The sequence below is a fragment of the Hemiscyllium ocellatum genome, chromosome 26 (genome assembly GCF_020745735.1).
Source record: "Hemiscyllium ocellatum isolate sHemOce1 chromosome 26, sHemOce1.pat.X.cur, whole genome shotgun sequence".
NCBI classification, from domain to species: domain Eukaryota; kingdom Metazoa; phylum Chordata; class Chondrichthyes; order Orectolobiformes; family Hemiscylliidae; genus Hemiscyllium; species Hemiscyllium ocellatum.
In genome coordinates this window covers 16,931,335-16,955,673 of record NC_083426.1, presented here as the reverse complement: position 1 = coordinate 16,955,673, position 24,339 = coordinate 16,931,335, and the positions used below count along the sequence as shown (strand labels likewise).

The window sequence follows — 24,339 nt, the reverse complement described above, 5'->3', positions numbered from 1 at the left end:
TGACACCTCTAATACTGAGAAGAACATTGGAAACAGACACAAGACAGCATTGCCACCTGCAACCTCCCATCCAAGTCACATACCACCTTGACCTGTAGCCATTTTGTTCTTCCTCTGCTGTCGTTGGGTCAAAACCTTTAATTGCGCCATGGTCGTCCCTGCATCACATGGACTGCAGTATTTCAACAAAGCACCTCATCATCACCTTCTCAAAGGCAATTAGGAATGGATTATAAATATCGGACTTATTAGCAATGCCCTCATCCTATGAATAAACATAAAATCCATCTTCTCAAAAGTGCATACATATTCTTAATTTCACAAATCTGTCACTAAGAAATTCTGAGCAAGTTACTATTGACTTGTAAATTAGAATGTGAAACATATCGCACAGCCATCCCATGCTTAAAACATTTACATTTTTAATTTCAATAAAATTCCTTTTAAAATCTACGAGATTTTATTTTCAAAGTAGCATCAAGTAAAATGATACATTTTGAAATGTATTGGCATTGAAATACAATATAATATTATCCAGAATATGGAACCAAAGTGCATTTTCATCCTGGAACAAAATTTCACCCATAAAACTGAAAGATTTTATGTCATGCTCTAAAATGTTTTTGACAATGAACTTCAGCAAATTGCTGGATAATGCATACGTATTTCCTAATCAGACTGTGTTATGTGCATGACTGCACCTTTAATCCCTTCATTTATTCAATTATTTATAAATGTAGGACACTGCTTCTAATCTTTTAGCTTCAGTGTGTGTGCCTAAAAGCCTAGTTAATGAGTTTGCTCCAGTGCCTTTATGCCATGACTTTTAAATTAGATTAGATTCCCTACAGTGTGGAAACAGGCCCTTCAGCCCAACAAGTCCACACCAACCCTCCGAAGAGTAACCCACCCAGACCCATTTCACTCTGACTAATGAACCTAACACTATGGGCAATACAGCATGGCCAATTCACCTGGCCTGCGCATCTTTGGATTGTGGGAGGAAACCGGAGCGCCTGGAGGAAACCCATGCAGTCACAGGGAGAGTGTGCAAACTCCACACGGACAGTCAAACGAGGCAGGAATCAAACTCAGGTCCCTGGTGCTGTGAGGCAACAGTACTAACCACTGAGCCACCATGTCACCATGATCATTTCTGCATCACATCAAATTGTTCAGATTCTCTTCTTCCAGAAAAGCTGAGCTGAAGAAATTCTTACATTTACATTGCAAAATAAAAAAACTCTCCTCATGATGCAGTCTATATTTTTTATAGCAGTCCAAATAATCAACAGTCCACATTCTGATCAAAGCCAAATCATGTTTTTCTTTTATTTCTTTCTTTTTAACTTACTGGTTATGGGTGGCATTAGGAAGGTGACTAGTAGCTATAATAACTAAATGACTTGGGAATCATATTCAAGGACAGTTGCAACAGTAGTCTAGAATGGCTCAGGATGACAGATTTCCTTTCCTAAAGGACATTAGCTTTTACAGAATCCCTGTAGATGACTGATACTAACCTTTTTTTTATTATTTGACATAACATTACTTCTCCTAATTTAAAGCCTCCAGGAGCTACAGTGATGTTTGAGTTGGATTACTACACTGGAAAAGTCATCATAGTCCCAGAGGGCTGCTCTCTCATTAGATAGAAGGATGACTGGGAGTGGCTTAACCTGAGGCGGGTCGGTGTGGACTTGTTGGGCCAAAGGGCCTGTTTCCACACTAAGTAATCTAATCTAATCTAATCTAATCTAATCTAACCTAATCTCACCTAACCTAACATGCCTAAAACACGGGGTGAGGTTGTGAAGGTGGGACTTTTCCTGTTTACCTCAGCCTGTACAGGATTTAAATCAGTGCTGTAGGCATTGTAAAGCAGCCAGCCAGCCACCTGAGCTAACCAACTTCACATTACTCAAGTAACATAATGGCTATAGCATTAATTTTATTTTCCTCTTTAATCTGACTGTTCTTGCTTTCTATAAGTCACAAGTCATTAATTTTTCTTCTGAATATTGGAAAATTGTTCTATTAATTGAAAATATACAATGAAATAAAGCCGATTATGTTCAAATACACCTTTTATGTTGCAGGGTAATTTGAAAGAGTTTCAGTTCTAGAAATGACCAACAAAACCAAATTTTAATCAATCGAACTCAAAGAGTAAATAGGAAAGGTTACTGTGTTCACTAGCATTTCTATTTTCAATACCCTTGCCATCCAAAATGACTCAGCATGTCTTAGTTTAAGATTTGGAAGTATCCCAGTGTAAATATATTGTACTGGTCGGCTCCAGACCCAACAACTCCACTCTGTTATCATCAAATCCTCAGCACTGCCAACAGTTTCAAGTCGTGTTTCAGATCTGGTCATAAAGCAAGAGAACTGAAATCATTGTCTAATGATTTGGCATGGATCGGTAAGTAGACTCTGGTGGGATGACTTTACAGCTGCGATTTTTTTATCACATAAAATAAGTCATGACTTGATATAAGAACTTGACACTTGCAAATGGCAAGCCATCTCCATATCTTCATTTCCTTTGGCACATAGTAAACTTGGCAATGGAGCAGGATTACTTGACTTCTTTAAATAGATGGTAAGTTTTGTTTTCGTTCGGGTGGATGTAATCGATCCCACAGTAGAATGTAAAAAAGAGCATGGCCAATATTCTTTTCTTCCAACCCAACATCACTAAAAGAGATTATTCAGTCATTGTCTTGCAAGTGGTTTGTGAAACATTGCTATGTAGAAACTCGCACTGTCATACTGTATTATAGGATTGGTTATACATTAAAACAATAATATTTCATTGAGGCAAAGACTTTCAATGCCCCAAGTTATAAAATGTGTTATTTAGACACTAGCTTTCTGTTTATGTAACATCCTTTCAGTTAATTATTGCAGTTAGCCCTTGGGAGGCACACAATAGTCAATTAAAAGCAGACCTGAAGTTTTCAGCTGACATTTATGCATGTTGTTTCCATCTCACGAACTCTCTTCGTGGTATCCTGTACTGAATACAAATGACAGCCATTCATGTACTGCCACCTTCAGGCTGTGTGACAAGACAATATTAATGATCGATGACAGAGGTCTAAGCCATTAAATACAGAGCCAGCAAGGATCCTTTAATATGGAAGGCTGCCTGAATTAAGTACCACTGAAGAATGGTGAATCTTTCCAAGGATGAAGGAGATAGTGGTTCAAGCTTCTGAGGGCTGCTGACCAATCAGAGGTCAATAGCTCTATGGAGCTGTCGTGCCACTGTGGCGAACGTTGATGCTGATGGTGAGCTTTTCATCCAAAAGCTTGGGATCATCACTGGATGCCAAACCACACCAGCTGGCAGGATGGAGGTTGCAGTACTGATCTCAAAGACAAGAGACTGTAGACTCTCATTCACATTCCCTTTGCTTTCCTAATTCTATGTTGCTTGACTAGCCACTGCATTCAACCTTTGGAAGATACCTCCCCCCAACTTACCAGACACAGGTAGTAACTTGTCCCAAAATGTATCGCATAGTACTAAGGGCAAAAACTACTAACAGAGATGGCAGAATGGATCTGACCAACAGCTGCTGTGAATATACAGCAGATACATTTATTGAACTTGAAACTAGTGACTCCAGAACAACAGGGCTGCATGGTGGATACAGGAAACAAAATTATAATTTGATAAGTTTTCAAGTGGTCGTTATAGAATGTGGAACTGATCATTTCAGACCCTTTAAAAATGGACTCAGCAATTTTGGTTGACAATCTAATTCACTTGTTTGATGTCAAATTGGAATAGGAAATCTGGAAATTATATAACAAATACAAACATAGGTATAGCCAATAAGGAGGAGGGCAGGGAATGGCAAACTTGATTCTCCGCGACAAATTTATTTGTCACAGTGTTTGTCGATGTCCTCCATTGTTCTGATTGCTGAAATTAACTTTGCTGTCACTCCTACCCCATGCCTTTAGATTCAGTTGTGCCTTAAGATAAAAATAATATTATGTTAAATAAAATTTAAACCTTCTAAATCATTTTAATCCAAAACACATTAGACAAAAGGGGATACATTTTGCAAGTTAGTGGGGATAGGCCAAAAAATCCTTCAAAAAGCCAACATGGGCATGTTATGTTGAATGGTCTCTTTCTTTGCTGTGTCATTCTGTAATTCTATTAAATTGAGTGTTGAAGTATTTCTAATTATTAAGGAATATCTCTAAATGTTGATATGTAAATGTTCAAAAGATGTAATATATTTAAAGATGGTTTGTACTGTAATTATGATCACCTGGCTTAAAATACTGAAGTACATGGATGTGTAAATAACTGGATGTAAGTTGCTCGCTGAGCTAGAAGGTTCATTTTCAGATGTTTTGTCACCATACTAGGTAATATCATCACTGAGCCTCCAGTGAAGCACTTGTGTTATGTCTCACGTTTTATTTACATGTTTAGGTTTCCTTGGGTATGTGATGTCATTTCTTGTGTTGATGTCATTTCCTGTTCTTTTTTCCCAGAGACAAAGAATGAAAATTACATCCCCACAGGAAATGACGTCAGCAACCCTAGGAAACAAACACATAAATAGAAATTGGGTCATAACACTAGTGCTTCACTGGAGGCTCACTGATGATGTTACCTATACTGGTGACGAAAGATCCTATAATGAACCTTCCAGCTCAGCGAGCAAATGTACATCCAGGACCTCAACCTGAGCTACAAATCTTATCAAAGCTTGCTAATGTCAATAGTTAATTGATTTTTCATTCAAAGTGCTTTGCCCCACTGTTCACAAAGCAATGTAGTTTCAGCAACTAAAGCCAAAATCATCAAAAACCCCTCCCACCCAGTTGTATTCTCCTACAATCTCTTCCATCAAGCAGAAGATGTAAAAGCTTGAACACGAATACCAACAGGTTCAGGGACAGCTTCTTCCCTGCTGTTATGAGACTGATGAATGGACTGTCTAACTTTAAATAATGTTAATCTTGGTAATGCTGATCATGCCTTACATACATCTTGTGCTCTATAACCTATATGTTTTACTCTGTCCAAGCTTTTCACTCTATGATCTATGTGTTCTTGCTTACTATGATCTGCCTGTACTGCTCACAATCAAAATGTTTCACTGTACTTAGGTACACATGTCAATAAATCAAATCAATCATTAAAGCATTACATTATTTTATGCATGGCATGTTTTTTCCACCGTAATCTTTAAAACTAAATTTCTAACTTTAATTTTTAAATAGCATTCAATATATTTTAATAGCATTTACATGTTAGATACTCATAAACCACAGCAGCATGAATGTTGCTAATTTCATGCAAGCCCATTCATTCAGCTGAAGAAAAATTCCATTAAGAGAAACTCCAGCATAAGCAACCCACAAATGATGGGAATGCTATGAACAAAGGCGCTACTGCCTCCATGTTCTTGCAGGAGAGTAATGTTGTAATAATTCCACAGTGCCATTTTGGAGGATCATTATATTCAATCCAACAAATCCAGAACAAAAAACAGAACGCAACAGGTTGAAAATCTAACTTTCAGCTTCACACTTATTTGTGTTTCTTTTTCCAGATAAGAGGTTAGTAGAAATGTCTAACATAATTGAAAGATTTACTGCATAAGTACAAAATATAATTGGAACAATGTATTACACGAATAAGAAAGATTTGCATTTTTATAGAGCCTTTGATAGTTTCTGGATGTCTCAAAGCACTTTATAATCAATGAAGCAATGTTTGGTTGTGACAAAAGCAGCAGCCAATTCATGCACAGCCAACCCCATCAACAGTAAGGAAATAAATAACCAGATAATCTGTTAATGTCATTGATTGCAAGGCAAATGTCGTCATTACTTCATCAGTAGAACATGTTAAGAGATTTTCCAATGATGACAAAAATGGTTACAGCTCAGTACGCCTTAGGCAGCCCATTTTTCTCTATTTAACCTAACACTCAATTATAAAGATTGATTCAAAATGCAACAAAAAACGTATTCTTGAGCCAGGCAGTCTTGTCTATGCTGTTGACACACTCTTGGAAGCTAGCGCTTCCAAATAAACCTAGGTACAAACAATGACTGCAGATGCTGGAAATCAGATTCTGGATTAGTGGTGCTGGAAAAGCACAGCAGTTCAAGCAGCATCCGAGGAACAGTAAAATTGACGTTTCGGGCAAAAGCCCTTCATCAGGAATACAGGCAGAGTGCCTGAAGGGTAGAGAGATAAATGAGAGGACGGTGGGGGTGGGGAGAAAGTAGCAAAGAGTACAATAGGTGGATGGGGGTGGGAAGAAGGTGATAGATCAGAGAGGAGGATAGAATGGATAGGTGGAAAGAAAGATAGGCAGGTAGGACAGGCCATGGGGTCAGTGCTGAGCTGGAAGTTTCAGATTTCCAAATAAACCTGTTGGACTATAACCTGGTGTTGTGTGATTTTTAACTCTTGGAGTAACTATTCTGCTGCCTGGCCTATACTGCTGCCAATATCATTACAATAAAAGAATAAACATAGGAGTTCTGTTTCAGCTCCTATTAGTTCTCTTATTAACATGTCCAATGTTTACTTCATAACCCACTACTGAGAGATTACCAGACGGTTTGACTCCCCTGTTTATATAATGGGTAGAGGCACCACCCAATGTAGCTTGCAGCCATGTTGTGTTGTCAGTATTTTCAGTTTTTTTTTGTTTCAGATTTCCAGCATCTACAATATTTGGTAGATATTATTTAATAATGCTGTTCTAACTTTGGTTACCTCATCTCCATTAAGAGTAAAAAGCAAACGATGCCAGCAATGCACTGCCAAAGGGATGACAGAGAGTGCACTATGGTAATATAATTCCCATTTTTATTCTGTGCATACAACTACTTCAGCAGCTTTGAAAGATTCTAAGTGATGTACCATATGCTCTTGGTTTCTTTCTTTGACCAAAACTGTTTCAATTCTAAATAGAATCCTTCAGTGTGAACTCACTGAGCTTTTCAGAGTAGCCATGAGGAATCAATCAGTCCAACTTAGTAAAAGAGTGAGATCACTTGGAAAATAATATATTTTTTAGTAGTCTGTCATTATGCCACAAGTGTTGAACTGTGCGCAGTAATTTGGATTTTGAAAAGGAGCAATTTCTGTTACATATGTTTTATGTGTGAGAGATGTTTATGCTAAAGTCTTTTTCAATGAGTCTGATCTTAATTTTTGCATTTTGTGCAACTGTTTACATCATGCATTATCATATCCAAGCTTTACTGTTAGTGATTGTAACAATGTCATCCAGGTTGACCTCACAGAATATGTGTTGCCTGATTGGGGCTGTTAACAGAGAGAAAGACATGTATCAGACATCCTGACAGTCTGACAGCTGGAGGTGAGGGAGCTGGATCAGTGTCAAGGACTGTCCATGTATAAATAATGGACAACTTGGTGATGGGATACTGGTCTCTATGGAATTATTTCACTGGCAATAAGAGTAGGATTATACCCGGTGGAAGAAAAAGTGAGGGCAGTCATATTTGCCCCGGTTCCCACGTCTGTACCAGAGCTTAGGTCTTTCCTTGGGCTGGTGAATTATTCCAGAAAGTGTGTACATAACCCAGCCTCCATCCTGGCACTTTTGCATTGACTCTTTTAAAAAAAAAGTTAGCCTTGGAATTGGTCACATTGCTAAGCCATAGCTTCCCAGGAAGTGGAGAAACAGCTATCAGCCTCCAAGCTGTTGGCACAGTATAATTCTAAACGAGGTCTGATGTTGACATGAGATGCCTCCTTGTAAGGCATTGGGGAAGCATTGGCTCACATGTGACACAATGAAGAGGAATGGCCAATAGCATACGTATCCAGGACTTTGGCTAATGCAGAGGGAAAGTATGCGCAGATAGAGAAAGAAGGCTTGGTGGTCATATTTTCTTTCAACAAGTTCCACCTATACCTTAACAGACATAAATTCTGAATAATAATGGACCACAATCCCCGGCTAAGTCTTTTAAAAGAGGACAAGGCAGCGACCACCCATAGCTTCACTTCTACTTCTAACTGTATATAATTGCAAGCTGGAACGCCATCCGGAAGGCCGCGTAGCAAATATGGATGCATTGAGCTGCCTCCCGCTGGCAGATGCACTACTGATAGTACCACCACTGGAAGAGTCCATAAAGGTTTTAAATTATCTCGACATATTATCAGCTGTGACTGGAAGTATCAGACCTTGGATGCAGAAAGGTCCATTTCTAGCAAAACTAAAACAGTTCATGGTGATATGGGAAACCAACGTGTTGTCACAACCAGAACTGAAACCACTATGGACCCAGAGACACCAGCTCACAGTAGAGAATGGCATATGATTGTCCTGAGTGAAGTTTCCCACCACATACTGGCTGACTCCACTAGAGTCATCCAGGGGTTTTCAAAATGAAGATACTGGCAAGAAGTTATATTTGGTGGTCAGTATAGGATGTAGACATAGCTGCATTGATGGGCTAGTGCCAATAGTGCCAACAAGGATAAAAATTACCATTGGCAGCTCCCCCACATTCATCGGAATGGTGGGTAAATCCTGGACTCAGTTACACATTGACTATGTAGGTCTTTTCATGCAGTCAATGCTCCTAGTCACTGAGGACACCCACTCTAAGTGACTGGATGTGCATAAAGTTCATTCATTAAACACAGAGACGATGATAGAAAAAAAAACACACATCTTTTGAAACACACAGACTTCCAGAAGAGTTGGTCACAGATTGGCACTGGCTTGGAGAGCCAAAGGGTCTGTTTCTGGGCTGAAAATTTTCTTTGTTCATTTTTTTTATATAATGGCCATGATTTATCAGCAGGAAATCGGAGTGTTCCTAAAATTGAATGGTATTCGACACATAACGATAGCTCCAAACCAGCCATTGTACAATGGTCTGGCAGAAAGAGCAGTCCAAACTTTGAATGCAGGCTTAAAGCAACTGCCTACTGCTTCACTAGATATCAAACTGTCCCAGTCCTTACTTGATTACAGGACCATCACTTATGCAACTACAGGGATAGCTCCAGCAGAGCCAGGGAAAAGACTCCACACCAAGTTAAATCTCATCATCCTGGACCAGGGGAAAGGGTGAAATGAAATCAAAAACACCAATGGTGGACGCAAGATTCCGCTAAATGAGACTGATAGTATACTTGAGGGGATGAGATTTGGTGTAGGAACCAAGGGAATGGCCCTGCATGGGTAAGAGGCATGGCCGGAGTGAGGTCAGGTCCAGTGATGAATAAAGTTTGGGTAGGTGTGACAGTCCGAAAACATACACATAGATCATATGAAAGCCAGGACTTGCAAATGGCATGGAAGCAAAACATGCCCGAATACTTGACAGCCTTTCTACTGGTCTGGAGCCAGTGGGTTCTCCATCTCTGTCAAGCATTGAAGGTACATTGGAATCTGAGATGGACATGGTAGGTGCTGCTGCCTTGTTGCCATTGTCACCTGGAGAAGAGAATGAATTTTTTCTGAGACACTCCAGGCACAAGAGGTGAGCTCCTGTGCATTACACTCCATCCGCATCAGAGGCATAGTCAGAGGAACTTGACCTGGTGCTAAGACACCCCAGGAGGAGCTACACAAAAAAAAAATTTTTTAATCGGCCTACATCGTTGAACTCAGACAGGGAGAGATATAGTGATTATAATGAGGTCAGTTAGGTAGACCTCATAGAATATGAGTTCCTAATTGGCACTGTTAATCTGGTCCAATCAAGGAGTCCTGGCTGACCGAAAAGAACATGAGTGTCAGACATCCTGTTCACACTAAGAGCTGGCTCTGTGGGAGCTGGATTAGTGCCAAGGATTCTCCATGTGTAAATAAAAGGGGACTCGGTTTCAGGATACCGCCCTCTGTAGAGTTATTTCACATAATGTTTTTGTATGGCTGCACCATATGTTTGCTTTGGCTCTTCTATCCACCATTTTAACAAGAATGTTAATCCCAGTGAAAACAAAAGCCCCTGTTAAAATCCCAGAGTGAAAGTTTCATTTTAAAAATTCTTAATTTTTGATTGATAATAGTACGGAATACCTTTTCAGCTTGAAAAGGATCCCCTCCTGTGACACTACAGATAGGCTATAGATTAGATGAGCAGTGCTCTATTTTGAATGGAAATGTTTTGAGGCAGTGCAATAGGACCTAAAACTGAAATCAAAAAATGCTGGAGATCACTGCCGGTCAGGTAGCATCCATGAAGAGAAAGCAAGCTAACATTTCAAATCTAGACGATCAGGACCTCCAAATCTTCACTGAACACTGAACAAGGAGCAACTGGCTCTTCGGAACACAGGAAGCAGAAGCAAAAGTAAAACTATTCAGTCCAATTATCCTGTTTCAACAATTCAACAAGATCATGGCTGATTGATATGCTATTTTCCCACACTATTTCCCTATCCCTAGATATCTTTAGGATCTAGAAATTTGGGTGGCATGGTGGCTCAGTGGTGAGCATTGCTGCTTCATTGCACCAGGCACCTGAATTCAATTCCAGCCTCGGGTGATGTGGAGTTTGTACATTATCCCCATGCCAGCATGGGTTTCTCTGGGTGCTCTGGTTTCCTCCCACAGTCCGAAGATGTGCAGATTAGGAGGATTGGCCACATTGGAATTGTCCATTGTGTTCACGGATGTGTTAGGCTAAATGGATTAGTCAAGGTAAATGTGGGCTTACAAGATACAGTGAGGGTCTGGTGGGATGCTCTTTGGAGGGTTGGTGCACCCTCAATGGGCTGAATGGCCTCCTTTCAGACTATAGGGATTCTATGATTCTAATAAATGTATCAATCTCTGGCTTTAACATGTTGAACAACTGAGCCTCCACAGCTCTCTGGTACAGAGAATTCCGAGATACTACCTCTCTCTTAGTGAAGTAATTCTCCCTCATCTCAAGCCTAAATGGTCTATCCCTTATTGCAATACTCTGACCCTTGTTTCCAAAATCCCCAGTCAAGGGAAACAGCCTTCTCACATCTATATAGTTGAGCCTTGTCAAAAATTTGTGTGTTTTCACAAGATTGCCTCTCATTCTTCTAAACTCCTGAGAATACAGGCCCAGTCTCCCCAATCACTTCTCATAGGACAATCCTGCCATCCCAGGAATCTGTCTGTTGAACCTACATTGCACTCTTTCTTTAGCAAGATTATCCTTCTTTTGGTAAGGAGACCAGCTACACACAATACTTCAGGTTGTATCTTACCAAAGCGCAAGACAGTTACAAGAATTGTGTTCTACAAAAGGTGAAGAAAATCTTACATTGTAGAATACCTACTTTGATGTCTTACTATCACCAGCCAACGTGAGACCAGCTACTCCTATAAAAAGACATGTGTGATGATTTTTCTGTGTTGTTTAACTTTTTCATTAAAAGTAATGAGTTAATACTAACATTAAAATAATACTGGATCTACCAGAACAGATTAGGCTGCGCATCCATGATTTTATGGAAGAAAAATTTCATAAGCTTGTTTATCGTATCTTATACTTGCTTCTCCTTTGGAGAACCATATAGAAGGGTTTATCGGCTGACTAACAACCTCATAGCTTGCACTATGCTCAGTCCATCCATGGTCATCAGGTTCTAGAGTGAGACGTGAACCCACAACCTTCAAGCTCAAAGGCAAAAGTATGATCTGAACCCTTTCCTAAACTTATTCCCCTGTTGTGTACAGGTTTGTTTTATGAGGCACTGTTAAACTTTTGTTTCAGTCACTGCTTTTCATTTATTTATTCATTGCATTGGATATTCTTCTAAAAACTTTGGAAATTGTATTTTCTCAGGTAAACGTTCATCTGGATCATGACCCATTTTGGATACATACTTTCTATTTGTCTTATTCTGACTACAGTGGTCCATTGCCAGGATCGTCAACCTAAAGTCAAACCTTCCAAACGTCCAAAGCCTCCCAAGCCTCCCAAGCCTCCCAAGCCTCCCAAGCTTCCCAAGCTCCCCAAAACTCCAAAGCCTGGAAAAGCAATTGCCATTGAGCCTACAGAGCCATTTCATGCCACAACGCTTCCACCACCTCTCCCCCCAGGTCCAGTGTCTGTGTTCCCAGACTGCCCCAGAGAGTGTAACTGTCCCCCTGACTATCCCAATGCACTCTACTGTGACAGTCGCAATCTGAGAATAGTCCCCATCATTCCACCCAGGATCCATTATCTTTATCTCCAAAATAATTTCATTGATGCTCTTCCAGAGCGGGCTTTCAGGAATGCAACGGAACTCAAATGGATCAATTTGGACAACAACAGGATTTCGAACCAAAAACTTGATAAACAAGTTTTCAACATTCTGAACAAACTTCTTTTCTTGTACATGGATAGAAATAAGTTAAATGGAGTTCCCCCAAATCTTCCATCTAGTCTAGAACAACTTCGACTCTCAAGGAATCAAATCTCCAAAATCCCACCGGGTACCTTTAGCAAGTTGGAGAATCTCACTTTACTTGACCTCCACCACAACAAGCTATCTGACGGTGTGTTCAACAAGAATACATTCAAAGGTCTCAAAAGCCTAATGCAGCTCAACCTGGCTCACAATTCCTTGAAGAAGATGCCTCCAACTCTACCTCAGGATATATTCCAACTCTTCTTGGATAAAAATCAAATCAAGGAAATACCTGACAACTATTTCAAGAATTTACATCATTTGGCTTTCTTAAGGCTGAATTTTAACCAGTTGACAGACCAAGGTATTCCCAATGGTCTTTTTAATCTATCAACTCTCCTCGATCTCCACCTGTCCAACAACAATCTCAATTCGATACCAACCTTTAGCACAAAGCTGGAACACCTGCATCTCAGCCACAACCATATTGATAGTAAGTTTTTTTTTGTATTTTATTTGACAGGTTCCAATTTCAATGTTCTACTTCAATAGAATATGATAAACTATTCAGACTTATAAGTAATTTACTTTGAGATATCTGTTGAACTATTGATGAACTTTTAATTATTTAGATCATCAAAGATACTCCCTCTTAACATTTCATTCAAATTATTGGATCAGCAGAGATGTTTTAGCACTAAGTCGCTATTTGATTTACACTTGTAAAGCAATTAATTTAATGCAAGGTAATGGGAATTATCAGTAATTAGCTAGATGGAAGAAAATCAGTAATATTGTGTACTTTAGTTAATAGATGATATTGATTCATTATTAAACAAGCATCATGAATTTTGACATCATTTGTGCCTACAGAGTTGATTTGTGACATCAAAAATAACAATATCCTGCTAATAGGTCACTCAAATCTTGTACTTACCTTAAAGCTAAAACTCTTCTTCATTGATGGCCTCAAATATTGTTTAAGAAGTCAGAAACCTGCACAAAACATCTATTTATATCTGAAAACACGGATCTGAATTATTTTAACCTATCTATTCAATGAAAAATAATTAATATGTAAATCTCCTATATTGTTACAGTGGCCTTCCATGCAGTTTTATACTGGACAACTCCGTTTCTTTGGCAATCTAGCCACTGTCCAACATCACACTTTTACTGCCTGATAATTTGTGCATTTGTAAATATTTTCCTAATCAACCTGCTCAGAGGTATTGTTACCCACCTCTGAAGCAGGTTGATCTTAAACTGAGGCCTCCTAGTTCAGAGGTAGGGAACAACTACTGCGCCACAAGTGCCCTGTGAAAGAAAGCATACCCTTGTTTATACAGAGATCAGACAAAACTCAACCTGTTTAGAAATACCTACAAAGCAGGAGTGACTCAAAGCTGCAACTTCTGTTTTAGAGATACGGACACTCCCACTATTCCATAGGTACCTGCCTGTGATGCCAATAGTGACCTTTCCCCATCTACAGCAATCTCAAAGAGATTGGCATGCAGAAGTCAAATTGATATACATATCTTTTGCCCATTCCTTCACCATGCCCATTCCTTCACAGGTGATGATATCATCCAAAAAAGTAATAATGTCATTCTGCATGTGATGGTGCCATCCCAATACATGATGTCACTATTCTCCCAGGTTACAACCGTATTTTGTAAATGTGGCCTTTGGAAATGCCCAACCTTGTAATCATTTTGCACAATGATTGAATGCCAAGTTTAGTTTTCAAATATGAAGGGTCAGAGGAGATTCAGTCAGCATATGAAAGCCCTAAATTCTCCTTTATTTTTGTATGGTCATTTCACAAAGTTTAAAATAATTTTGGAAACAGCAAAGTACAGTTAGCTGCAACATTTCACTGCAGCCCAGGGTAAGGAGCTGGGAGGTACATAACCCACTACTGCTGAACAGATGTGATGACAGTGTGATTCATTTCCATAAACATTTGCCACTGTCAAAGTGGACATAGGAATTGTGGAAAAGGTTGGTGCAGGAAGTTTTGTTTCCTAAACAACTACCAATTTAAAGTTACTTTTCTCTTCCTCACAGAAATCAATGGAACTGAAATCTGCCCATGTCCCATCGATAATATTGCTTTACATGCCCACGATCTGGAGCTGATACCACGCCTCCGATATCTAAGATTGGATGGGAATGCGCTGGCGCCCCCGATACCAGTGGAAATAAGGATGTGTTTCAGACTCCTGCAGGCAATAGTGGTTTGAAAGCTAGATCCCTGCAAGTTCTCTTTCCACTTTTGAAACAGAGCCAATTTTCTCATGGGACTATTAGTCCAACTCTCTTTCTGTCAGATTATTGCTATGATTGTGTTAAATGGCAAGACACAAAATACTGCAGAAACAGTTTCTTCCTTTTCAGATTATTATTGTTTCAATTTGGACACAAAATTAATCTAACAAATGGGGCCACTACATCAGCATTAAACCCTCAGTATTGTGTGCAAAAATTTGCTTCATAGGAGAAGTATCATATGAAGAGGAAAGACAAGACCAGCTGATATGTTCAGTCAGTCGCATATAAATATGGTTTAGACTCCATGCACATCAACCTATCCTGGAAGAAACAAGGGACAAAAAACAGGTTTTAAAAAGTTAAGTGATATTTAGGAAGAAATAAACGTTGAAACTGTAGTAAGCCTTGCACCTACAGAACACACTTTGTGATTGCCTCTCTGATTCTCAAATACTCCATTTGCAGTATTAAGACGATGAGCAAATAATGACATTGATATTTGCCCTTGCTGTGGTGCAGATCAGAAGAATGCAGAATCACCTTTTTCTCTAATCTAATGAAAGCTAATATGCCACTTGTTATGTGAAATTACTGTAGTATGGTTTGGTAATATCTGCTGGAAAGCTTAAGATTTATTCCCTTTCTCTCTCTAATTCGTTGCCTATATATCCTTCTCAATTTAAGACATTAGGGGATCCATGGGCTTCCATGTGAATTGAACCAAATAAGACCTGTTCAATGCCAATGTCATCTATCCCTTTTGTAAATCTATCACCAATTATGTATTAATGCAAGGAAATAAAGCAAAGGCAGCAACAAAATGCATCATTAACAATTGCTTCTGGTAATTCTTTTGCTCTCCTGTAGACTTTTTTGTCATTGTTAATTGTTTACACAGGGTAGTTTTGTCCTACACACTGTCTTATCATTTCATGCACAGTTAATGGCAATCAGACTACATGCTGTTGAATTTGTGCTGACTTTGAAATGATTAAATAGTCATTTTGTCCCTTTTCAGCAGCTGGTGCCATTGATGTAGAACTAATGGACAAGATAATAGCAGACATAATTATCACTTCCAAAATTCATTAGTATGAAATCCAGAGAGGAAGGTGAAAATTAGTGTTTGTAGTAATTCAAACATGTTAAATTGGATCTATTTTGCATTCTGCTCGATTGCTCCAATTTATTTAAAGTCTGTCTGTCCTCATGTGGCCTCTTCTGTCAGCCTCTTGAGGAAAATTAGTAATGCCATAAGCATTACTGTGAGCAATGTTCCCCAGCACTAACACAGTCATCACAAATACAATGTAAGGCCTGAGACTCTGTAGAGTATATCACCTGGCTATTAGTGAGGTTGTTTCACTTCCCTCTTAGTTTGTGCCTTATACATTTTTCATTACTTGTCCTGAATCTGAAAATTTTGCAGTTAAAGTACCAAAAGAGGGAAAGGAAAACAGATCCTTATTTGGATCTATCTTTTCATGTATTCATATCGGAGACTGAACATTCCTGCTTTTATTCTAAACTAAAAAAGATTTCATGAGAGTGTATAGGGATCCAACATGTGCTTCAGGAAATATTGAGATATGAGCACTGTGTCTAAAACATAGAATTTATGTTTGTTTCAGCTTGCAAACATATTTTCTTGAAATTAGAAAATGTATGCCTTCCATCAATAGCAATATATGCCATCAGTAAATTACATTTGAAGTCAGTTGGCTTAGATTTTGCATTCACAGCCAAAATTTCTGAATTCTACTTCCACTATAGCTCTGCTTTGATTCAATTTGTTAAAAAAACAATTGTTCTTGGGAGATCAATGTTGGGAGCAAGGTCATTATTTATTGCCTAAGATGGTTACCCTGGAGAAGGTTGTGTTGTGCTGTCTTATTGAATCTTAGCTGCCTATTACATGGAGGGACATCCAAAATGCTTTTAGACAAGGAGTTCCAAGATATAACTTCAATGCCGATGAAGGATCGGCAATTTGCATCCATATCGAGGTTGCATCTGATTTGAAATGAAACTGAGAAGCTGCTGTGCTCCTGACAGAGCAGTGTATTGTCCTTCTAGCTGACAATGTTATGCATTTGGAAAATACTTCCAAAGCAGCCTCAATAAGTTACTTCAATAGTGCCTTTGAAGAATGTTTGGGGTGGTGCCATGAATATATGATGAAATGTTGATTCAATCAATAAATCTGGAATATAAATCTCTAATGATGTGTTGGAAATATTGTCATTAAAAACAATCTGGTTCACTTATGCTATTTAGAATTAGAATCCCTACAGTTAGAAACAAAACCTCTACAGTATGGAAACAGGCCATTTTGCCCTACAGATCCATACTGACCCTCCAAAGAGTAACCCATCCAGACCCATTCCTCCACACTTATTACTCTAGATTTCCCCTAACTAATGAAGGAAACCCACTATCCTTATCTGGTCTGGCTTACATGTGACTCCAGGTGCATAGGAAGTTGTTAACACTTAACTGATTTCTGAAATGGCCTGGCAAGCCACTCAGTTCAAGGGCAGATAGGGACAGGTAATAAATGATGGCTTCACCAGTGACTCCCACATTCAATGAAAGAATAAAGAAAAAAATGCCAAGGGTGGAAATGAGCTTGAAGTGGATGATGTTGTTCTGGATGGTATTGGACTTCTTGGGTATTGGTGCTATTTCTGCACTCATTAAGACAGGTGAGGAGAATTCTACTCTATCTATCCTGAGTCTGCCTTGTGTAGAAGCTGTAGGGAATTAAGAGATGGACCATTTGTTGCAAACTACGCAGCTTCTGACATGTTCTTATATCCATGGCATTATGGGCATGTCAAGTCTGATTCCTGATCAATCATGACCCAAAGAAAGTTGATGGTGAGCAGTTCGGTGATGTTACCTCTAAGGAATTCACATGGAAATCCATTCATCCCAGGTTAATATATTACAAAGGTCTTTAAAGCTGCAATATTTTATAGCAGATAAGGTTTTATTTTAATGACAGCGCACATTTCTATCTTGCCTTTAAATCAATTAATAAATATATAGAATATTAATCCTAAAAAGCAAAAATGTTTTCAAAGCAAGTGAGTGCTGGGGCAAAATATCATTAAATTCCTATCAGGTCTTCTGTTCACATATATCCATTTTCAAAGCTTTGCTTTATACAATGATTAGATTACCGCTATTATCATCTTTTAAAAGCTTGTTTGTTTTAAAATGTATCTGTCAGATAATAATTAGATAATAGCTTTTTAAAAAAATCATTCCTAGCATGCATATTTTATTAAGCAAAATTTTTAACATTATTTATAGCCAACATATTTTACTATAACAAATTGCAGCTTTAAGCACCTTCCTCAGAATTTGATATGCAAATTGTTTTCATTTGCTTTGTTTTATTTGTTTACTTGCACAGATCTGTAATTTACTGCAGTGCAGTTTAATGCATTTCTTGCACAAAAGCAAATATTGTCAGCATTGCTTACTTCACATTTCGCACAAAATAAATAAATTGATTTACAGTTCTTCAGCAAAAAGGACATTGGGAGTTTTTTTATGCAGTAAATGTTCTTTAAACTTTTTTTGTGGTTGGTTTTGACAAGAGATCAAAGAGAGACAAATTATTGGAGTTATTTAAACATACGGGATAGAATCATTGGAAGAGGGCATCTCAGAAATGAACTCTCTGTGATAAAGAGACTTTACTGCAACAGTTAGATTTTAACCCTAAGGCCGAGATGAAATCCTAAAGCCAGTACAAAGTATATTGTTAAAATATATAATGATTATATTTTAATTGACGGTTACAAATAGTTATACACAAATTAACAACAAGATCTTAGACATGGGATCAAGTGACCTGAAGAGGACATATCATACAAAATCTATCAATCAGAATCCAAATCATAAGTCACAAAGAATCCAACATGAATATTTAATGAGGAATGCTTCCTGGTTTGTAAAGCATTCTGTGTCTGCAGGAAAGATTCTACCTATTACCAGTTGCTTTTCATAAAGCGACTGGATTATTATTATACAAAATTCTTCTTCATAAACATTACATTTCAGGGGAAAATTAAGACTTGCTAGGTTTACAAAAACTGCAAGTCCATCCATTTTGCCTTCCAAGAGCCTGGTAGAGGACACAAAATTAGTTCCATGCAAAAGATCTTACCGCACTACTTAGAAAAAAAGAGTACTGAAGTTCTCCCAAAATTTCTCAATCAATACCACCAAAATAAACTTAACTGATTATTTCTCTGTTGTTTGTAGATCTCGCCACATTTAATATAATATGGGAAAAGAGAGTCAGAGAATGGCAGGAAGGAGATTAAATCTAAGAGTACACCAAAAGTCAAGACTGAAGATTACAAAGACTATAAGAAGACAGTCTAATGTTTCTATATCTGAAGGTGTATAGCATTTATAACTAAGCAAACAAATTGATAGTATATGGCAAAATAAATGAATATGGCCTGGCAGCCATTAAAAAGACATGATGACAAGGATTGCATCTTGAATATTGAACATTCTGTTCAAGAAGAAGTTCAAGCAGTATAGGAGACTAGGTAAAGGTGGAGGGGTAGCATTGCTAATCAAGGATGACATTTATACAATGACTGGAGATGACCTTGGTTCAGGAGATCAGGATGTAGAATCTCTTTGATAATGAGGAACAACTGGGGAAAGAAATCACTGGTGGGAGTGGTTTACAGACCCCTTAAGAGTAACCACAAAGCAGGAAGAAATATAAAAGAAGAAAAATTGGGTATATAAAATAAAGATTAGATTAGATTACTTACAGTGTGGAAACAGGCCCTTCGGCCCAACAAGTCCACACCGACCCGCCGAAGCGCAACCCACCCATACCCTACATTTACCCCTACCTAACGCTACAGGCAATTTAGCATGGCCAATTCACCTGACCCGCACATCTTTGGACTGTGGGAGGAAACCGGAGCACCCGGAGGAAACCCACGCAGACACGGGGAGAACGTGCAAACTCCACACAGTCAGTCGCCTGAGTCGGGGATAAAGATCCAAGAATAATCATGGATGAATTACTTTACATGTAAACTATAAAAATCAGTTTGACAAAAGTAGTCTAACTGAGAGTTTATAGATTGCTTTTAAGTTATTTTCCAGGAGCAGCACATTCTGGAATCAACCAGACAGCAGATTATACTGGACTTGGTATTGCATAAAGTGACTGAATTAATTAATGACCTCAGAGTAAATGCACTTTCTAGTACCAGTGACTGTAAAATGAGTGATTTTTTTCACTCACTTTGAAAGATAGAAGATGGCAGTAAAACTGGTATTTTACACTTAAGTAAGACCATCTATATTGGCATGAAATCTGAGATAACTAGAGTGAATTGTGATACTAGAGTAAAAGATAGATCAATTGAGAAGCAATGGTGGACATTTATGGTTACTTTTCATAATATTCAAAGAATAAGAATATTCCCACTGTAAGAAAATTTCTGCATGAAGTACCCATCATTCTTAGATAATTAAAGAAATTAAGACATGAATCAAACTTTAAAGTAAAAGTATATTACTGCACAAAGATGACTGGGAGGTTTGATAATCGTACATTATGTGAAGATTGTCAAAGAATGACTAAAAGATTAATCAAGCGAAGAAAAATAAAAACAGATAGCAAGTGTTGCTACAGGTATTTGAAAATGACAAAAGTAAATTAGCATTGGTCTGTTAGAGAGTAACAATGAGGAGTTAACAGCATTTGGACTTTACTAAGTCTAGTTCACTATTGATGTTGCATAAAAATTGACAGTAATACCTGTAAATCCAAAGACAGAAGAAAAAGAACTTGATGAAATTACAATCACTGGAGAAATGGTGCTGAGCAAACTGCGACATCTTTGTGCTCTCAAATTGATGGGTCCAGATGGACTTCATCCTAGAGTTTTAAAAGTGGTGTCTCATGGGGTAATGGATGAGTTGGTGTTAATTTTCCAAAATTTGCCAAGTTTTGGAAAGGTCAATTTGAACTGGAAAGTAGCAAAGATAAGTTTCTATTCAAGAAGGAATTGAAGCTGAAAGAGGGAATTGTAGACCAGTTAGTTGAATAGAAAATGCAGAGTATTACTCAAATGGGAAATGGTTGAAGAATTCCTAATGCATACATAACTAAACCTTTTCAAGGAAATATAGCAAGTAATTAAGAAAGCTAAATGAATGTTGGTCTTTATTGGGAGGGGTATTGAATATAAGAGAAAAAAGGTGATATGTTTCAGTTATACTGGTGAAACCACATTATTAGGGTGCACTGATTAAAAATTAGGGATCTCCTTTTTTACGATAGGGATGAGTTTCTTTTATCTCCCTCAGGGTTGTGCAACTTTGGAACCCTATGCCTCAGAGGGCTGTGGATGTGAGATAAATTCATATTTTTAGGGCAGATAGATTCTTGATGGGCAGTGAAATCAAAGGTTATCAGGGGTATGTGGTAATGTGGAATTCAAAACACAAGCAGATCAACCATGATCCTATGGAGGGCCCAAATGGCCTAATTCTACTCCTTTGTTTATCTTTCATAGATGGGCTGGAGGGCGGAACAACACAACAAGCCAGGCAGCATCAGGAGGTGGAGGCTTCACTTCCTGATGCTGCCTGGCTTGCTGTGTTCTTCCAGTCTTCTGTTCGTCTACTTGGAATCCAACATCTGCAGTTTTTTTTTGTCCCTAATCAATGTTTGTCTTTGGACAGATAACAGTGAACACATGTTACATATATTATTTGGCTGTGTTATCCCTCAGAATAACCTGAGTGTATAATATAGGGCATATTTAGTTCAACGTATGTTTTTCCTTCCTTTAAAAGTAAGACTCCATTTGGTAGTCCAAACAGTAATTAAGGTACCTATCAATTGTAACATGAGACACAGTACACAAATATAACCATAAATTTTCTGAAATCTTTAATCCAGAAGGAACTATAAATGGCAATGCTTTTTATTAAAGCTTCTGAAATTATTAACAGATAATGTATATATTTATGTTAAGAATTAAATTCCAGATGTGGAAGATCAATAAAAAGGCTAGGGTAACTGTTGGTTCACTAACTGTAAGTTTGTTATCTTAAACAGCAATAAATAAATATTATTTCAATACTTGAAACATTTTTTGATAGTCATTTGAAATACATCTCAATGTCCTGAGATTAAAAGCTTCAAATATAACTGTTACTTGTTCATCAAAGAAGTGTTGGTGTGATCATTCAGAGCATTAATTAAAATTATTTATTTTCCATTGCATCTGAATTAAGATGTTTTGGTTGGCCTGCTGGGAAATGTAGATGAAGAAAATTAGCCTTAAAATTCTACGGTTGACCATGAATTGGGTCAGATTTATCCTCCTCAGAAAAATTCCTCCTCTTTAACCAAGAGTGGAATCCTGAAAGACATGGGAATGTTTTGTCTACTCCCCACTCAGTGGGAACTATTCACTTTCAGACTGTTACAATTTCTATTGGAAGTGAAAATTAAAGAATGTGAGGTCTTTCACAATCAGGAATGTGCTGCAATGAACTAAATCAGATGCAAAGCACTAATTAGCCAACAACCCACAAATTTTGATATCTCTTACTTCATGCAAAAACACGTGAGGATTACAAATGAACACTTACTGCATTTCAAGAATGCAGATATTTTCTAAACAACCAGCTCAGAGATGTTATGCCATGGCTTGACCCCAAGCCTTCTATCTAGAGGCAGATGTACTACCACGGCACCACAAGGGCTAAGAATTTCCAGACTGCAGACTCAGCATTACAACACATTTTGTTGTCTAATGGATGCTCACCACTGGCATCTTGGTGAAAGATGCAACAAGTAGATTTATTGCCACCATCCTCCTTTCAGGTTGAGCTATTAAGGGCCTGCCTGGTATAGAGTACTAAAGCAAAGTCACTCGGTATTCTGACAAGAAGATTTTGTTGTCTTAAACAAGTTGTAATTATTGCATAATGCAATCAACCACAAGGACCAATGTTATGATACACAGGGAGGATGTGACCAAAGGAAGTTCAATTGGGAAAATACATTGAGATTGGAAAAATTAAACTCTCAACATTGTGAAAGGAAAATATGACCTTGCACATAATGATGAATTGAATTGACTTGTATCATTTATTGTCTCATGTATTCAATATAAAATACAATGAGGCGGCACGGTGGCACAGCGGTTAGCACTGTTGCCTCACAGCGCCTGAGACCCGGGTTCAATTCCCGACTCAAGCGACTGACTGTGTGGAGTTTGCACGTTCTCCCCGTGTCTGCGTGGGTGTCCGCTGGGTGCTCCGGTTTCCTCCCACAGTCAGGTGAATTGGCCATGCTAAATTGCCTGTAGTGTTAAGTAAAGGGTAAATGTAGGGGTATGGGTGGGTTGCGCTTCGGCGGGTCGGTGTGGACTTGTTGGGCCGAAGGGCCTGTTTCCACACTGTAAGTAATCTAATCTAAATATTTGGGCGGCACGGTGGCACAGTGGTTAGCACTGCTGCCTCACAGCGCCTGAAGACCCGGGTTCAATTCCCGACTCAGGCGACTGACTGTGTGGAGTTTGCACGTTCTCCCCGTGTCTGCGTGGGTTTCCTCCGGGTGCTCCGGTTTCCTCCCACAGTCCAAAGATGTGCGGGTCAGGTGAATTGGCCATGCTAAGTTGCCCGTAGTGTTAGGTAAGGGGTAATGTAGGGGTATGGGTGGGTTTCGCTTCGGCGGGTCGGTGTGGACTTGTTGGGCCGAAGGGCCTGTTTCCACACTGTAAGTCTAATTTAAAAAGTCACTGTGCATTGGTGCCATTCACATTAACTTAGAATCAAATTTAGAAAAGATAACAAAGAGAGTGTCTAACTTTTCCCTCTCCACTGCTACAGCCCCACTCTGGGCTCTAACGGCTCGGTGATAATCTTGCTACTGAGAGGCATGGGACATAGTTACATAAATAAACATCTCATTACTAACTAATCTTGCCTCTATTATGTTTGAGTTGCTATTTTAGGCCTTAAGACCATAACATACTGGAGCAGAATTAGACCATTCAGTCCATCAAATCTGATCCACCATTCAATCATAGCTGATATGTTTTTCAATCTCAATCTCCTGCCTTCTCCCTGTAATCCTTGATCCCTTTAATTTAGAACCCTATCTCTCGCTAATTTAAATATAATCAATGACGTGGCCTCCACAGCCCTCTGTGGCAATGAGTTCCATGGATTAACTACCCTTTGGCTGAAGAAATTCATTCTCATTTCAGTTCTAAAGGGTCATGCCTTCACCCTTAGTCTGTGCCCTTGGCTCCTAGTCTCTCCTACCAGTGGAAACATCATCACGTTCATTCTATCCAGGTCTCCCAATATTCTAAGTTTCAATGAGTTCTCCCTCTCATCTTTCTAAACTCCATCAAGCACAGGCACAGAGTCGACAACTGATCCTGTTATGACAAGCTTTTCAATCCAGGGTCATTCTTGTAAACCTCCTCTGGACCCCCTCTAATGCCAATAAATCCTCCCTTAGATGTAAGGTCCAAAACTGTTCACAATATCCCAAATACCATCCGGCCAGAGTCTTACACAGCCTCAGCAGTCCATCGCTACTCTTGTTTTCTAGCCCTCTTGAAATGAATGCCAACATTGCATTTGCCTTCCTAAATGCCAACTGAACCTGC

General features: G+C 38.7%; 1 protein-coding gene across 1 annotated transcript in view; it reads left to right on the top strand.

Moving 5' to 3' along the window:
• Nucleotides 1-21,788, top strand: part of prelp (proline/arginine-rich end leucine-rich repeat protein) — a 29,405-nt gene extending 7,617 nt beyond the window's left edge. The window contains exons 2-3 of the mRNA XM_060845404.1: nucleotides 11,818-12,860; nucleotides 14,441-21,788. Coding sequence (XP_060701387.1) covers nucleotides 11,837-12,860; nucleotides 14,441-14,616 — 1,200 coding nt within the window. The 5' untranslated portion in view covers nucleotides 11,818-11,836 and the 3' untranslated portion in view covers nucleotides 14,617-21,788. The remainder of the gene's footprint in view (nucleotides 1-11,817; nucleotides 12,861-14,440) is intronic.
• The last annotated feature ends 2,551 nt before the right edge of the window (nucleotides 21,789-24,339 follow it).